This window comes from Lissotriton vulgaris, chromosome 2_1 (genome assembly GCF_964263255.1).
Source record: "Lissotriton vulgaris chromosome 2_1, aLisVul1.2, whole genome shotgun sequence".
Classification (NCBI taxonomy): Eukaryota; Metazoa; Chordata; class Amphibia; order Caudata; family Salamandridae; genus Lissotriton; species Lissotriton vulgaris.
This window is the reverse complement of record NC_141687.1, coordinates 1,794,971,139-1,794,990,341: the sequence shown is the minus strand read 5'-3', so window position 1 is coordinate 1,794,990,341 and position 19,203 is coordinate 1,794,971,139. Positions and strand designations below refer to the sequence as shown.

General features: G+C 44.8%; 1 protein-coding gene across 2 annotated transcripts in view; it reads right to left on the bottom strand.

Annotated features, from left to right (window-relative positions):
- Positions 1-19,203, bottom strand: part of IGHMBP2 (immunoglobulin mu DNA binding protein 2) — a 335,240-nt gene that overhangs the window by 271,299 nt on the left and 44,738 nt on the right. For both annotated transcript variants that reach the window (XM_086957844.1, XM_086957845.1), the window contains exons 3-4: positions 12,913-13,105; positions 2,001-2,098 (exon numbers count right to left, since the gene is read on the bottom strand). In XM_086957844.1, coding sequence (XP_086813970.1) covers positions 2,001-2,098; positions 12,913-13,105 — 291 coding nt within the window. The remainder of the gene's footprint in view (positions 1-2,000; positions 2,099-12,912; positions 13,106-19,203) is intronic.

The window sequence follows — 19,203 nt, the reverse complement described above, 5'->3', positions numbered from 1 at the left end:
GAAAAAGCCAGGACGGTTTCCCAATGCAAGCGCCGAGATGCCCTAGGGTAAGACGAGCGCTATATAAGAACACACATACATACATACATACATCCAATTTCCTGGACATCTCCACCTATCGGGTATTCATATTCAATTGTTACATCGCTTTTGACTTAGCACTAAACTAAGGGCATCATGTTCTCTGGCTAGAGTGCATCTAATTTTTCCAGACTCAAAAACCCTCTTGATCACAAGTGCACCACACTTCTACGTGCATTCACTTCTCACGTACAAGAAACATCACATTTCACAACTAACGCTTAAGTTCACTTTTGACTGGTGGATGTGCATCTTATAGATTATTTCCATGGGGATATAACGTCTTTGACCTGACTTAGGGTGGCTAGTGTGTTAAAGTCAATCACTCTTCACATCTACGCCATGACTGTCGGCACATTAAATGTTCTTAATGCAAAGATGAATACACTACAGTTTCGTTATCCTGACTCGTTTTCGTAGATTTGACACTCTGTTGGGTACCCCGAGTATAGCATGTTTTAATATTACTATAAACGTATAAGACGCCCCTAGCAAATCACATCTATGCTGCATATTTTTCAGCCTTGTCAGACTGAATGTAAAGTCACTGGAGTGATGGAATGATTAGGATACCAATATGAAAAATTACATTATTTCAGAAAATATGTGAGAACGCTTTCCTGTGTCCTTTGATTTCTATCTGCATGCTCAGCCATTTAGAAAAATCTATTTCTTGAAAAATCGAAATACTAAAAATCGTCAGTCTAACTCAATAGCAAATGGATACGTTCATTTATGGAGTAGGCTGTTCTTACTTCCATAATAATAAGATAATTAAACTACAGGAATCAGAAATAGATGTGACTGTCCCAAATGCCTACATTTTGGAAACCTTAAATGGGCAGGTGAAAGGAGCAGCACAAATAGTTCAAGAGCTCGAAGTCACTGGAAAATGATTTCTCTACATCTATGTGATAGAAACTTAACATTAAATAGGTTCTTACATAATACTTAAAAAAATACCTAATCTTTTCAATGCCAATGAATTTGGGGTAATAAAGCTGCGGGAGAGGGTATCGCAAAGTGTGTTTCCCTCCTGCGAAAGGCAACAGAATGGGACCAGTTGAACTATAATTAATGATAGGCTTAGTGCCCGATTTCGTTTCTGGCGGCATATAAGAGAGACCGCCACGCTGCCATCCTGCCCCCACACTGCCAAACCCATGTGCACCACGCCCACCAGATTACGACTTTTACAGTCACTGGAAGGCGGTTCTTTGGTGGTCCAAATGCAGTGCCTATGAAATAGGCACCACAAAATTAAAAACCAAGGGCGGAAAGACCTTTTCATTTCTCGCTGCTAAGGCATGGAATCGCCTCCCCCCCAATCTTAGGAATGTCCCCTCAGAAAGCCTTTTCAGGAAATCCCTGAAGACTTGGATTTACTCTCAATCTGACTCCTCAGTTCTCGCAGCCATTTGATCCATACTCCCCACAGTCGATCTTCTGTGTGCTCAGCGCCAAGATGCTCCCTCCGGAGCGAAAGTAGCGCTTTACAAAAGCTAATAAATATCAAATATCAAATGGGAACATCAAAGGCCTCAAGACCACAACACCATCAGAGATCCCTGGCGGTTGCGGCTGGGCAATGGGGGTCCGACTGCCCAAGTTGCAATAGGTCGGGGGGTCTGCCAGTTCTGTGGTGCATGCACTGCCACCACGGCAGTCAGGCCCCTTGCTCTTACTAGACTAGCAAAAATCAACTAGCAATAGACTAGCAGAAACCAAAAGGGATACAATAGAAAGACATACATTCACTTGTAATTTAACTTCATAGAACTAAAAATTAAGCATGTGCCTTTTTCAGATGAGTCAATTGCTTTTTAATGCCTGCTGCGCAAGAACCAGTCGGGTGGCAGCGGCATTATAATTGCTATCAGCCAGTTAGTCAGCCAAGCATTGTAATTAGAAATACTTACTTTCATCAGTTGGGGGGCTTGGTTCAGACTGGTTGAAAAGCACATCAATCAGATTCACTGCTGGGCCAGAATGGTATTGGCTTAATAGATTCAAAGCCCTGCAAAAGACAAAATACAGGTTACCAATAATGGGTCCACTGTCTGGCCGCAATGGTAAGAAGGTGACAAATAAGTAAGACTTCGGATTGCAACTGGCCATAGGGATAGAAAAGTCCATTTATCACACTCATTAAAGTTGTAACTTGTAATGGTCAAGGAAAAATGTTTCACAGTAAGTCACAAAGCGAAGAAAGGTAAAACACTTCAGAAGGAGGAACAAGGTGTGGTAATTATTTAATTAAAACAAAAAATTATTGTTTTTCACACCATCAAAAAGCAGACACTCAACTAATGTTTGAGGTAATATACTTTGATAGCTTCCATGATAGGAATCAGTAAAACATCCGCAAGCTTACAACATCAGTAGCTACATTTACATTTATGACTTTTTCTTCGGATGTCTACAACCAGAAACTTTAGTGTTGACAGACAATGGGTTGTGACCGCAGGGATCTAACACAATCACACAATAGCTGCGACAAAATCACACAATAAACAAAGTCCAGACCACACAGGAAAATGTATCTTTCTCTGAGGGTAATCACATTCGTCAATAAAGATAAGATCGCACACAAATAGTATTATCTGTTAGTTTTTATCGGTCAAAGTGGTACGCCTTTCAAAGGAGATCTCAATCAGCTTGCCGTAAAAGTCTACTAACCATTGTCATGAATTTGACCCCCCGGCAAGCCAGGATGTTGGATGTGCCCTCCAGCCAGCATATCACTGCTTGCCTGCTTGAACGGATGTTCAGGTCATTAAAGATGAATTTTAAGTGCGGTCTCCTCTGGTCCAGAACTGCTGGACAGGCACATAATAAGTGGGTTAAGAATTCTAGTTTAAAGCCACATAAATCGACACATCTCTGATTGAAAGGTCTTTTTCCACAATGGATACAGGTCCTTTGAGTCGTGCACACTCAATTGCAAGTTTATAAAGCTCTTTTTTTAGCTGTGAGCTAAAATGGGCAGATAAATATGCTTGTGGCCTTAAAGATCTGTAGGAGTTAATGACTGTTCACCCGTGTCGGCGCTTGTTGATTGCCTTTTTGTCAGCCAGCAAGGATTTCTTTTTTGCTGCGATGTTTGCCGCTTTGCCAAAGCTTACTCTGTCTTCCCCGTTTTCCCATACTGTTTCTAGTTCCAACTCGGCAAAAGATGTTCTCAGAAAGCTTCCCCAGGAGTTCGGTATTTCGAAATTCATCTGGTGCTTAATTTCATCCCAGCATAATCTGTTCAAGGTACCCGGGTTTGAAGAGCGGAATTTATGACAAAGTTTAATAAAGTCGCTCATTCCCCGGAATTTCTGGTGGTGAAGGCCGAATTCCAATCAGACTTGGGAGGGGGAGGCAGACTTTGGCAGGTCAAAAACGGCCTTATAGATCTTTGTCTGAAGCTCGTTCAGTAAGTGCGCTTCCTTGCCGCACCAAGGAGCACCAAGTAGGACAGGCTGGGCTGGATTTGGGCAGCCATGACTTTTACCAGGTGTGTGTAATTCGGGCTGTCCACTTTTTTGCGTAGTAATCTAAATGCATAGATTAGTGATTGAGCTTTTGCTTTTAGAACTGATTTATGTTCTTTATGCGATGCGCCATGCCCAATTGCTACGCCCAGATATTTATATGAGCGCTGCTCCTCCACAGTTGCCCCTTTGGCCCACCATTTAAACTTGGCTTTTTTGGGATCCACTAAGCGAACAATTTTGGTTTTTTCTTTGTTTAGCTCCAGTTGTTCCTGATCCAAATAAGCTGATAGATTGTTTATCGAGGTCTGTAAGCCAGTAGGAGTTTGGCTCAGCAAAACAATATTGTCTGCATATTGTAGGATGGCAACTGACTCGTTGGCCAAGTTCGGCGGGTGGGAATCGGGTTTTTCAATGTATGGTGCAATGTCTGATAGGAACAAGTTCAATAGGCTGGGAGCTAAGACGCAGCCTTGTTTCAAGCCTCATTGCGTATGGATGCTTGGAGTTGTGCTGAACCCGTCGCCCGGCTTGACTCTTGCCCAGGTATCCGTGTGCAGGGAAATTATGGAGTTGAGCATTGAATTTGGCAAGCCCCATATGTTAAGTTTCTTCCAGAGAGGACTCCTGCTTACTCTGTCATTTGATGTCCACAAAACAAGCAAATCCTGCAATTTGCACCACAATGGGCCTCTAGGTAAACTGTCAAATGCAGCTTTGAAGTGTACAAAGCAGAGATAAAGTGCTGAACTGCATCTGAGAGTTTTTGAATTAATGCAGTGACGCGGTACTGGCGAGAATCAGATTTCACGAAAAGTGGCTGTATCGTAAATTCTCTCCAGGAATCTGGAAAGCTGTTAGATCCCAGGTTGAATTCAAACAGGGGAAAATGTGCCTAGGCCAAAAATGTATCAGATGTAGAAATGGCTGTGGGCAGCCCATCAGGGCTGGTCACCCCATTTTTCAACAGTCCTGCCAACTTTAATCTGTAGCGTTCCTTTTGTGGGCTATTTATACAAAGCTTCAAAATTTCAATATCTGAATGGTCTCCAGACAGATCGCTTGCAGTCATACTTTCACTTCTGGAGCAACAGAAAGATCACCTGAAAACTGATTGAAAGGTGGTGTGCCCGAGATATGGTGTCAGTTGAGAAGTGGGAAGTAAGGAACTAGACCAAGGCAATTTCTGATATATTTGCATTTTGCCCCTCTTGCTTCCGGTTGCCACTTAGTTAACCGTTGACCACATGTGTTTAGTGTTCTTTTTCTTTCTTGCTAACAAAAATCGAGCACAAACTTAATAGTTCTTTTTAACTTTGGCAATCCAAAATACATTTCTAAAATTAGCCTTGGCTTTGTGTTGCAGTTGTAGAGGAAGGGTGCCGTAAGAGAATACGCTTATTGAATTTGCTTTTCAAAGCCTTCCGGGACCTGGTCAATTTAAATGTAGAAGGATCGAGTGACCTTGGACAGGGCTGAGAACTGGCTTGAATGTTCAAAAGGATCTAGTCTGTGAAGAGTGACCATTGCTTGATATGAGAACTTGTTCGAGAGGCGGTTGCTCTATACTGTGCTCGGACCCAGGACAGAGTCTCGGGGCTTCTTTTCATTGAACCATTTTAGCCGTTTGAGGCTTCCTGTGAACACCATGTAGTTGGTGGGTGGAGCAACTTATAGTTTAGCTGGAAGAATGGCCAGGTAGATTTGCTGCAGTCTATGGTCGCTGTAGATGCAGACTCCTAGGGAACAGTTATTAATATACCTGAAAAAAGAGGGCCGAGTCTAGAAAAAAGTCAAAATAAGAAATGAGCTTTCCTGATGATCGCGTCCAGCCTGGCAGTGTGTCTCCATTTAAATTCCCATTGAGAAGTCTAACACCTTAGAGATTAGAATCGGACAGTTAGGACTCTGCAAGTTTGTTCCAACGCGTTTTCGCAAGCAGCGTATGTGCTGGCATGTCTCATGTAAGATCCAGGTCATTAACCTCTCGACCTTTCGGGCCCCTAAACAAGTTTATGTTGAAGTCGCCAGATAGGGAGTGTAATATGTGAACTTCCTGCATCACACACTTTTCACATGGGAAAGCCAAATCACCTTGCATGTCCTACCACCAGTCGTTGAGAATCAAGAGAAGGGCAGCTCCATAATAGGATTAAATTTCACCCCTCCACCGTCATATGTGGATTAAAAGCTATTTGCTAAATATATTCAGAAAAATTCGAATTTCAGAGAAAACTCCTAAAAATTGAGTTAATCTAACATGAAAATGTGTATGGAATTGCAAAAGTAAAATTCTGTAGCTGAAGTAATAAATGCAGTCAGGCCACCATGTTAAAGATCAGAAACCTTCCTGGGAAGGACAAAGGGGTGCCATCCAAAACGTAATGTCCCTGAGCACTCCGTCTATTTGCGGTTGAATGTTCCTGTCCCAGGCTATCTTTGCATCCTGCGTCACATAGACCCCTACGTTTTTAAACCCATTTCTAGCCACTTGTAAATCAAGAGAATAACCAAGGCCCTGCGAAAGATCACCAAGTTGATAAATGGTGGACTTCTGTTTGTGCTAAGTTCTCTAGGAGCTCCAAATATACAGAAGATCTACAGGACTGTTGGACAAGACCACTCCGGGTTCCTCAAGGACACCAAAACATTATCAGCGTGCATTGCTACCCTTTCAATGACATCCAGCACCCATTCATTCCCTTTCATCTGAGCATCTATGCTAATGCAGTTTGGTAATGGCTCAAATGCAAAACAAAATCAGTGGGGACAAAGAGCACCACGAACAATTCACGCACCTCCCGTCTAACACTTGAACCTTACTGATAGACCTGTATATAATAAATCGGACATACCTGATAAAGTTGAGACCAATGTTGACCCTCATTAACTAGGCGAACAGGTAGTACCAACCCACTGAATAAAAAGGACTTTTCAAGTTTGGCAAAAGTAGTGCCAAAGGGCATTGTAATCTATTAGCAAGGGCCAGAATGTTGTGAGTCTTCCTAACAGTGTGTCTGGTGGCACGTTTTGGCACATGTCCAGACTGGCCCGTTCGGACCAGCGAGCAGATCACCTTAGACCATCAATAGACCTGGGTTTTACGTGGCATTTTAACTTCAACATTGGGAAAGCACATTAGAAGATACATAGAGCAGCAAACGTGGTTATGACCTTGTTTGGGAATTATGACTTTCAGCCAAACGCATCCTGGGTGGTAGTCCCCCACAATCAAGAGACAGACAACTTCGAGGAGCAGGTTGAAAAGCTTTGATGCATAGAGTTAGAAAAATTCAGCAGGAAACCCATTGGGTCTTAGAGATTTTCCAGATTGCAATTGGTTAAAGGCTTCTGGCAACTCTGTGCAAGTAGCATCCCCTTCAAGGACACTTTGCTCCCACTAAGTAAGTAACCTCACCTGTAGATCAGCAATGAGATCAGCCAACGAATCCACAGTAGTCTAGGCATACAGGGCAGAGCAGTAAATCTCAATGATGGGCATTGGGTTATCATAAAAGGGTGAGTGTCGATGCAGCTGATATCAAGTCTTTCCTCCAACTATTATCAAATAGATTCAGTTGCATCAACAACAAAAATTTGAAATCGGAAAATGACAGGTAGATGAGAAAATAACAAATGTTCATAGATCTAATTTTCATTTTAGCCTCCTCAAAGAACTTTCATTGTTTCATTGTTGCTGCACTCATTTTGGGTAATCTGTAATCATGATTCGCTGTGATTAGCGTGTTGGGTCTTGATTCGGGCAAAGTGTAAGATTTCACTCAAGTGCTTAAATTCAGAAAATGAGCACTTTTAGGGGTGGGAGGGTGCGCCTGTCAGACGATCTATGTCTGCACATTTAATTATAAAGCATGTCAACACTTTTCCTTTGGGCGTCCTTGTCCACAGCCACTTTAAACAGGAATTTTCAGGAGAGACACCCTCACAGTTTTCTGGATATCTTACAAATCATAAGTTATTTTTGTGGGCACGCCCTTCTGCATTTTCTGTCCTTGCCTTAAGCTCCTTGGACCTCACAAAGTTTGGAAACAGTTTGTTGAAGGGATTTAGCAATGTCTTCTAGCTCTGTCACCTGACCTCCACCCTCCAGGATTCTGTCCACCACCTGCCTCAGGTCCTGCGGTAGAAGATTGACATCAGAACCCACTGCCCAGATTCAGGCTTCAGAGCTTCTCTGGAATACTTAATGGCCGGCAAGATAGCAGCTGCCTTTGATGTGACCGCTGAAGCCAGATGATGATGCAGTAGAGCGGCACTCACTGCATTCATTCGACGGGTGTGCATAGCCAGCACATCCAGATTCGAGATATTGGTTTATGGTGCCTTACTTAGTGGAAGCGGATTCTTGTTTTAAGCCATGATGGAGCTGAAGATGAGATGGAGTTCTCAGCCAGGAGTAGCGTCTCAGTTCCCAGGTAAATCACCCCAAGCCACACGTCCAAATCCTCTGAGTGGTCCATCAACCCATTAGTTCTCTCAGCAGTCAGGCCCACATGAGGTGCATGAGCAGTCGGGGAGCACCTCAAATGGAGGACACAAAGCCTCAACAGTGGCAAGACAAGAGGAGGTAGAGACGGAGATTGCGAACCAGAGTCGAGCATTGTTCCACCTCAAAGGATAAGCAAGGAGTGCATCCGCTAACGCGAAGACCGTCGCCATCCTAGGGCATCGAGTGCATACCCTGGCCACGGCTGCAGGCTCAAAACAGAAGTTGACCCCTATAATCCTTTGTTAGGGTCATCCAGTCACCTTAACCCCCCACCTCCAGCCAAGAGCTTCCTGTTGGGCTCACCATCCAGTCACGGCACCAGTGCTTGGAATGCAACTCAAAATGCAGTTGAGGGGCTAAGTGGGTTCAGGTGCCGATGTACGAACGCTCCACCTGGCCCACAATACAGCTCTCACAAGCGGCAGGGCTACCTCCATTCTCAACAGGCCTCAGGGACAGAAATCAAGGGAAAGGGAGGGAAGCGTTCGACATACACACAGGCCCTCTCAACCACGGTGCAAAGCGTCCTGTCAGTTCTTCCTTTGCCACCTCCCTCACAGCACCACCCAACCGTTAAGGCGGACACTGTGTTCTTTGTAGTGGGACAGAAACAGCTGGTTAGCACAGAGGCTCTGCCACAGGCTCCGTAGTGGTTACGTAGCTGTACGGAGGAGAGGACCGCATCCAGCCCACAGTCGGTAGACCCCACCAAACCCCATTACTTACAGCAGTCACCGGAGGACCAGCATCGTTATTCACATTTCCAAACAACACAACAAGGGCAGTTACAAGTATATAAACAATAGCGGATAGGGATTTTTAGAGTGAGGGAAATACTGGGCGCACTGCTCACGGATAATGCGCAGGAGGTATGGTATCGGGCAGTAGGTGCATGCAGGTGAGGGGAAAATCCCTTTAACCCCTCCAAAGTGTGTGTGGAGACACACCATATACAATGTAGACAAAACCTGCTGCACACTAAATTAAAGAAAGTACAGACACAAGAGATGTCTCAATGGACATATAAAAGTTCAAATTTCCATTATTGAAGAAAGGGGACCACCAGTATTTCGGCTCCTCTTTTATTGCTCATTCATAGCCAGCCATCAGGATTCAAGCAAGCCGGGCCGAAGACGGCTGAAATGCCAGAAACCGGTCCTTGGTAGCTTGTTTCCTTCCTAGTATAAGAATTGGCTTGGTAGTTTGGTCTGCCCTGTTCCCATGATGCACTGGGGCAGGGTCAGACTAATTTGCATATAGCCAAGTTCTGAGCTGGGATGGTGCAGTGAGCTAAAAAACGGTGATGGATCAAGCCCTGATCTTTGGACTGGGTAAGAGCGGTCTGCTTAATTCAGACACTCTGTTCATCACCACCCCCTTTTCTGTATCATTTTTGTCCACCATAAGCGTGGAAGGGTATACTCAGATGTGAGTCCCTAGCTCATCGCACCATCAGGATTCAAGCAAGCCGGGCCGAAGACGGCTGAAATGCCAGAAACCGGTCCCCGGTAGCTTGTTTCCTTCCCAGTATAAGAATTGGCTTGGTAGTTTGGTCTGCCCTGTTCCCATGATGCACTGGGCCAGGGTCAGACTAATTTGCATATAGCCAAGTTCTGAGCTGGGATGGTGCAGTGAGCTAAAAAACGGTGATGGATCAAGCCCTGATCTTTGGACTGGGTAAGAGTGGTCTGCTTAATTCAGACACTCTGTTCATCACCACCCCCTTTTCTGTATCATTTTTGTCCACCATAAGCATGGAAGGGTATACTCAGATGTGAGTCCCTAGCTCATCGCACCATCAGGATTCAAGCAAGCCGGGCCGAAGACGGCTGAAATGCCAGAAACCGGTCCCCGGTAGCTTGTTTCCTTCCCAGTATAAGAATTGGCTTGGTAGTTTGGTCTGCCCTGTTCCCATGATGCACTGGGCCAGGGTCAGACTAATTTGCATATAGCCAAGTTCTGAGCTGGGATGGTGCAGTGAGCTAAAAAACGGTGATGGATCAAGCCCTGATCTTTGGACTGGGTAAGAGTGGTCTGCTTAATTCAGACACTCTGTTCATCACCACCCCCTTTTCTGTATCATTTTTGTCCACCATAAGCGTGGAAGGGTATTCTCAGATGTGAGTCCCTAGCTCATTGTACCATCAGGATTCAAGCAAGCCGGGCCGAAGACGGCTGAAATGCCAGAAACCGGTCCCCGGTAGCTTGTTTCCTTCCCAGTATAAGAATTGGCTTGGTAGTTTGGTCTGCCCTGTTCCCATGATGCACTGGGCCAGGGTCAGACTAATTTGCATATAGCCAAGTTCTGAGCTGGGATGGTGCAGTGAGCTAAAAAACGGTGATGGATCAAGCCCTGATCTTTGGACTGGGTAAGAGTGGTCTGCTTAATTCAGACACTCTGTTCATCACCACCCCCTTTTCTGTATCATTCATAGCCAGCCGACACGTGTTTCGTCGCAAGAAAATACACTATTTCCGCGACTCCTCAGGTCTGTAGTTAATGGATGTAGAACCACAGGTCGCAGTGCCGGTGATAATTACGACCCGGCCCCGCTCGAGACCGGGTTAAGTGCTTTTAAGTCTTCGTAGTACGTGGTTCAGTTACAGTACTGTCCAACGCGTGTAAGGAGATGCTTCGAGTAGAAATATTGATTCAATGAGAGAACCTCTGTATAAGTTGTTCGGAATGCTGTCCGCGTCCACGTGGTTAATCACGGGGGGTGTAGAGACTCCTAAACAGTGAAGTCCCCATAGTGCGGGGAGAAAAAGCCGGCAGGATGAGTGCTCCTGTTTAGAGTTACGGGTACGGTCCGTACTACAGCCCTGAGGAGTCGCGGAAATAGTGTATTTTCTTGCGACGAAACACGTGTCGGCTGGCTATGAATGAGCAATTAGAGAGGAGCCGAAATACTGGTGGTCCCCTTTCTTCAATAATGGAAATTTGAACTTTTATATGTCCATTGAGACATCTCTTGTGTCTGTACTTTCTTTAATTTAGTGTGCAGCAGGTTTTGTCTACACAGTTACAAGTATATGTTTTCAGAATGTTCGAAAGTGTAGAACCATGAATTTGGAGAGTTGAAATACACCCAATAGAAAAAGTTACTTACAAATAATGCTAACTTTGTCTCTATTAATCTTACACAGAATTGCAATCTGCACACAAAAAAATCAAAAACTTGTTGGTGCCATCTCTGGAAATATCTTCGTCCAGACATCTAAGACGCTGACAGGACCAAAGCAAAATGTGATCATCAGTACTATTTTATTTAACTTGCGCCTTGAAAAAACCCTCAAGCACACCTGAACACAGGTGGAATCTTGGGATCTATGAAAGATGCCAAGATGCAAAACGTGTGTCACATCCATACTTCTTTTGGGAGTGTGGATGTGTAAATACCGACATGCCACACAGATGTCGAGGCTAGAGAGACTAAAGATGTAGTTGATGAAGCAGGAATTACCTGCTGTAGTGAGGAGTATCAAATACCCTTCCAAGAATACCAACGTTCTTGAAAGACTGGGTAAAGATGAACAGATACCAAAGGATATTATGCTCCAAAGAGATGAAAGATGGGGGAACGATCATGTTTTTGTGGCCAAGGACTAAACCTTTTTGAAGTCACACAGATTTTAAGGGCTGTTCCACATCAAATTTCCCCAGAGCACTCGAGAAGGACTGGTGGCGGTGACTGGCATGAATACTTGTGTGTTGTGCGGACAGAAGTGCACGGAGAGGTACTGATTTCTCAGCTACATAAATGTATTAATTATTAAGAATGTGATAAGAGAAGCCAATCACGAGTAAAGAGTTCCAAAAACTACTTACAGATTCCTTCAGCTAATATATCTATTTTTGCTTTTAGTGCTAAGGTTGCTCTACAAGCAATGAGAGGGCAGACGTTGATGTTTATACAGTTCATCCACAGAAATATTAGAACAGGGACGTGGTTTATGTGTAGGAGGCCTGAACCAATATGTGTATGTATAGATTCCCAACAACCAGGATAATAAGTATCAGTGACCTCCTCTTCCACCTACATATGCTTCTATGAAGCAGACCTTGAAAGTTAAAAAATCCACAATTGGCAGTATGGTCAAAAACTAAACTTCCCATAAACACTTTAAACCAGACTGTCAAATTTCAAAGCACAGTAAACACAATGGAAAATGGCGACACAAAATAAAACGGACTGCTAAAAGCCTTTGGTACAACGATGCAAGAGAGACCCTGAAGACGGCAGTGGGGTGCAAATGATTCTGCATTATGAACTCAGACTGTCTTACTTACGAGGATGGAAGGCTATTGCAATTAAAAACTGTACGGCCCAAGACACAGGGTTGCTGAATAATATAAAACTAATGACTATATTAAAGCAAATGTTGCTACTCATCTCCATAATGATGCTAGGGAGTATGCACCTGTTTGGGAAGAAGCTTGATCACCAATGTATTATTATTATTATTATAATTGCATTTATTGAGCGCATAGCTACCCGGAGGTTTCCCGGCGCTAAAGCAAACAAAAGGTAAACTAGGTGTGAGGAATAAAGGACATGCAGATTAAGTATTAAAAAGCCAGGTCTTAATTCCTTTACGGAATGTCAAATAACAGATTTCAGAACGCAAAGTTTGGGGTAAAGAATTCCATAAGGAGGGTGCTAACAAGGAGAACGAGTATGTGACTATGAAAGGCAGTAGTCCTTAGACACTTTAAAGGGCATGAACAGGAAAACAGAAAATACATCTTTAACACATGATGGAGTCGACAGAAAATCCCCGACAGCCTTACGTGGATCTAGAAGACCATATAAAAAGGAACAACCCGAACACAAAACTTACTGTTTTATCCTCTTGTAGGTGACATCATTTGCCAACTTCAGCAGGCAGTAGGCATTCTCGCGATCCACACTGAGTGCACCATCGTGGGCCTCATCAAACGCAGCAGTCAGAGATTTCTGAGTGACTCTTGTCACAATTCCTGTAGCAAGTGGTTCCTTTCCTCCGGTGGCTTCATAAAGACCAACAATGTCACCTGCAGACGTAGAAAATGTTACAAAGGGATACATAAGAATTTACTGAATCAGGCATTTATTTATTATATACCACACAAATATTCTTCCAGAGCTATACCGAAAGACATGAGAGATAAACACATTGAAAAAGGAGAACTCCAACAAAAATCAATTCTGCATGGAAATCTGTACAAGTTTAAAAGTAATTTAACCAACACAGAACAGACAACCCACATTTACTGCAGCCATGTTAAAATGAAACCTACCACAAGTGGACCTACACCTGTGCTTCAAAGTTGTGATAACTAAAGATTGTACTACAAGGTGATCCAGTAGAAAACAATAAAGCTCTCTGATTCAATGTCCAATGCAGTGTCCACTCTGTATACAGCAGGCATCTGATATGTAATGTCATGCGTTGTAAAGGCATTCATTGTAAATGAATGTGTGTTGTAACGGTGTGCGTTGTAATACTGCTTAGGGGGACAAGTTGCTCGCCTTCTGCCTGGGCCTTCATCAGGACTCGCTGTCCCAAAACTCCATAACCTCCAGGAGGAGAAGGAGCCACCTGCTGTTTCCCCCTGCCAGCGCTATAAAGTTCCTTTAATTGTCCTGCGACACAGGACACGTGGCTCCTCTGCTGCCTGGGCCATGATCGGGACTCGCTGTCCCACAACTCCATAATCTCCAAGAGGAGAAGAGGCTGCCTGCTATTTCCAGCTGCCGCCACCAGCATAAAGGGACTCCAGTTCTCCCGTGGGGTGCACCCTGGCGAATCCCTGCTCCATTTTTCTGCCAGTTGCTGACAATACTGAGCCAGAGATTGGCCATCCCACCAGTGTTCCCCCTTTGTATAGTTTAGCAGATGATCGCCCTAGTGAAATCCATGGGCATGCCCTGGTACATCAGTCTAGCATGGGGAGGCCCCTATTGGGAGTAGTGAAGGGGTAGTTACAGTGTCTGACTGTCACTCACCTGCACGAAAGAGGGGAAAAAGGGACTTGCCATCAGTAAATGGTACTACTGCAGGAAATCCGTCCCCTAAGGAGGGGGCCTTTTGCTACCTTGTTGGAATCACGGATCACTAGAGCAGTCCAGGGCTCCATGGATGGCCTTCTTTCCAAATTGGACGTATTGATTAAGGGCTTTCTTCTGCCTTTTGAGCAACGATAGGGGGATCTAGAACAGGCTCTGAAATCTTCTGGAATGGGTACACTTTAGCCCTCCCCGGCTTAGGAGAAGTTCAGCCCATGTTCAGTCTGGTCTAGTGAGCCTCCCTCCAGATAACAACTGGGGAAGGGGGCTACACGAACCTCTTCAGCAGATGGACACCCTGCCCAGGCATAACCCCTCGTTGACAAGGGAGTTGCTTTGCCCCGAGATATCGCCCTAAGTCTCTTTCACCCGTCCACTACCTGCTTCTCAGGACCACTGAACATATAGTAAGTGTGGGGATGTTCTTGACCTGCCTCTGGCCACAACCTCGTGTGTAGTGGTTCTTGGGGACATCCCTCCATTGGCCTGTGGCAGTAGTAAGCCTTATGAGCAGCTAAAAAACAAGGTGGCTCATTGGATTGGCTCACATTCCAACCTTGGACCTCATATTCACGAGCGGATAAATATGGTGAGAAGAGTGATTTGTTTGGGGGAAAACCGGAAAGCCTAGAAGGGGGACTCTGGTTGTCCGCTTTAATCACCCTACAAAAGCTGTCTGTGTTCTATCAGCCATTAGCACTTTTAGATCGGGTAAACCTTCCCTAATCCAGGTCCTCCCATTGGACTTCTTCTATAGGCCGGAGGTCGTTTGCTTAGCACCTTGGTCCCAGGTGGGACGCCAGGGAAATATGCCAGCTACACCTCTTACCCCTACGGCCTCCTTTGGAATGTGCTTATTGTTTTGCCCCCTTGAGCACTTAGGAAGCCCATGATTGACTGGTGATGATTCAGGGGTTTGCAAACATAAAACCTGCTTGGATCAAACTTCTCATTGTGTGGATTATTAACAAAATGGTTTGAAAATGAACTGTGTGAAACAAAAAGGGGAGATGAAATAGCGCAAATGTATGTTGGAAAGAAATCAGTAGTTCCAGTGCTTTTCTAGTAGGCCACAAATGTGAATGAATAATGCAGAAATAACAGCTAAAGAGAATAATAATAGAAGACATACGTTTCAAAGAGAAACATCAATTTACTTGCATATACAGCTATACACCCACCGCTACACTTACTTCTACAGAATCATAAACATACTTACTCTCTTAAACAATCACTTATAGAAAAACATACTTATTTATACAGGAACTCTTACAATCTCTCGCTCTCACATATACTCACTTATATACATCAATAGTCACATATACTAGTTTAACACATATGTAGTTACTCATAAAGATAGTATTGAGACAGTGATTCACTCACTAACACACCCATACAAACACTCATCCACCCATACAGTCCTGCAAACATGCGGTCTTCAAAACACATACAGGGAGTCACCCATTCATGCATCTATGCGGTAAATAATACCCCCCACCAAACCATACAGATACTCATACTGATACTATAAAAACCAACTAATAACCCATATCGACACTCATGTAGCTAGTCACCAACCCATGCAGCCACTTATACACAAAAGGAGACACTGATACAGATATTTACATATTAAACATTACTTGCGAATACATGTATTCACTAAGATACACTTAATAAGTCAGTTATACAGTCATTTTTACAAAAAAAACATCCATTTAGACACTTATTTACAAATTTTTTCAGCTGCTGGCACGAACTTGCCATTCACACCACTGCAAGAGGCGAATGTACAACATGCTATACTATTAGAGGAACTGCGCGTGCTAGATTACAGAGAATACACATGTAAACAGCACACACAAGCGGATAGATCAGGCCACTGCTGGCACGTATAGTGAAAGATGTCCCGGCGTACATGCCCATACTGGAGGTCACCGATCAGGGGGGTCTCAAGCCACGACACAAACAACTATTAACACCGCCTTCAGGGATTACTATGAGACACTATATGGCCCACACCAACCCCTCTCAGACACAGCATTCGAAGAGTTCATGTCGGGGCTCGATCTACCACGCCTAGAGGACAGACAGGGGGAGGTACTAGCACGACCTCTAACGATTGCGGAAGTTCGACAGGCTATCCGCTCGCTACCACGGAATAAAACCCCCGGAACGGACGGCCTCCCGGCTGAGTTCTACGCGACCTATAAAGATCTACTTGCCCCGTGCCTGCACATTCTATACCAGGAAGCGCTGCGTACCCACACCCTACCACAGACATCCCTGCAGGCTTTAATTGTCTCACTACTGAAACCAGGCAGGGACGGAATGCACCTGGCCAATTATAGACCCCTATCCTTACTGAATACGGACTATAAAATATTAAGTAAGATTTTGGCGACGAGACTAGCTCAGTACATCCCACAACTTATACATACTGACCAATGCGGTTTTGTACCAGGCAGAAGCACGGCTCTCAACCTACGGCGCCTGAGTCAACTAATGCCAAGTGGCCAACCACTAGTGAGGACAGAGGGGTGTATCTCCCTAGATTTAAAATAAGCCTTTAACTCCCTCAGATGAGACTTCATGTTTGTGACGCTCATCACTTTCGGAATACCACCTGCATACGTGGCATGGGTCAAATTGTTATACACCCAACCAACGGCTCGGGTGCGTACAAACAGATGCATCTCTGACCCACTGACTATAGAGAAGGGAACCAGGCAGGGTTGCCCACTCTCCCCACTCCTCTTTATACTGGCCCTTGAGCCACTACTTTGCAAACTTTGCACTCTGGCCCAACACCGGGGCATACAGAGGGCAGGCACGATACATGTGGTCTCAGCCTATGCAGATGATATTATTCTATACCTGCGTGACCTGAGAGGTGACCTAGATCCTATTCCCAATATTTTCGAGGATTTTCGTACGCTTTCAGGCCTTACTATCAGTGAACCTAAATCATATGGGTTCCACTTCAGTGACACAGGAGCAAATACCCCGCTGCTGTTCACACCACACACCTTCCAAATAGCAGAGTCCACCTTCCGATATCTAGGAATACAAATATATAGGGAAGCGGAGGCCATGATTGAAGGCAACCTAGGCAAGGCCATTGCAACACTAAAATCGCAAGTAAAATTCTGGACTGCACTACCACTGTCGGTGGCAGGCAGAATAGCCATATCTAAAATGGTAGTCCTACCGCGATTGATTTACTACTTCACGGGACTACAATTTGTGGTCCCAGCCGTTGTCTTCCAAAAGTTGAACAAAACACTAACGGAACTGATATGGGGGTCGGGACATAGACGAATTAGTCTGTCCAAATTGCAGCTTAATTCTGCGTCAGGCAGAATGGGTGTACCGGATTTTAGAGCATATAACTATGCCTGCCAATTACAGTGGCTGGCCTACTGGCTGGCGGGCTGCAACCTACACGAACTTAGCATGTCAGAGGCGGAATGGTCAAAAGGGACCATCCACGCCCTGTTGCTGCCAGGGGCGGAGATCCCTAGACACACCCATCCACTAATACGACTAGCACTCGCATAGTGGAAGAGGGCAGTAAAGTACACATCCCCGACGTCCTCGTATGCCCCCACGATACCACTTCTGAGTGTCACGCTAGGCATGGAATTGCTCTCGAACCAGACACTTACTGCGTGGCAGGAAGCGGGGGTCACACAAATAGGAGACCTGTTCGCAGATGGCCAGGGTATGTCGTTTGAGGACTTTCGCGAGACCCATCGCGTGCCACGGGGCACATTCCTCTTACATGCTCGAGTGCGAGGGTACATAGCAAGGACATGGGCGCCCGCGGGTACAGAACCCCCCACGAACCCCCTATTGACGATGCAATACCTCATGGGAACGGGAAGCCATTTGACGAAATGGATTACAAACTGAATAAGAACTGGGAGGGCGGTCTCTTTACAACCCTTGAGAACAAAATGGGAGGATGACGCGGGTAGGCCATTCAGAGATAAGGAATGGGAACGTATACTCAAATTCCCCAAAAAAGTTTCCAGGAACCCCAAATTTAAGTTCATACAACTCATGATTTCGCACCGGGCTTACCTGTCGCCACACCGTTTACACGTAATGTTCCCTACCACACTTGATAGTTGCCCACGTTGCAGTATGGTGAATGCGCGCCTGATACACATGTTATGGGACTGCCCAAAACTGGGGTGCTACTAGAACACGGTACATGACGCCCTAATTAAGCTGGCACCGTCCAAGCCATATGCCACTCTAACTTACTCCATACTCGGGCTTGGACCTTCAGAGCGTAAAAAAAGTGTCACCACCCGATTCACAGACCTAGCCTTGCTTCTAGCAAAACGTACAATCACCATGCGCTGGAAGTCAGCTAGACCCCCGAACCCGGATGTATGGAGGGCGGAGGTAATACGATGGGGGAAGGCGGAAGGCGAGGCGCTACAGCGAGAAGAGCATAAAGGTTTAAGGAAGAACCTATCCTCCCTGGAATGGAATACAACACTTGGGGCTTTCGAGGCAGAAGGGTCCCCAGATTCGGGCTCTGAGCTCTCAGTTGAGTAGAAGTTGAGAGGCAAGAGGAGTGTCAACATGATCACCAGGGGGCAATGCTGCCACGTACCTCGGCAGTTTCTGACAGATCTGGGTGCACAGGCAGAACTAATAGACTTCACATAAGATATACCGTCCTCAAGTGTGCAGTGATTCATTGAAACACAAGATGCCACAGTGCCAGTTGTAGCCATGTAATATGCATTTTCAAATATACCTAACAGAGTGCTGGGAATGGGTGGGGGTGGGGGGGGGAGTTTAGTTTATCTAAGGTTGGGCTATATGATAAAATCAAAACGAAAAGATTGTACGATGCTTTGACACTCGATATAAGTATGTGTACGTCTAAAAATGATTGCAATGTGTTTCTGCTGATATAACATGTAAAGTGCACAATGATACTGCTAATAAAAAGAATTTGAAAAAAATTTACACATTTTTTCTTCCATCGACCTTTACATATACATATTTAAAACATATTTATTTTTCAGAAAGACACACATTCACTGGATGATGTCATCAGTGA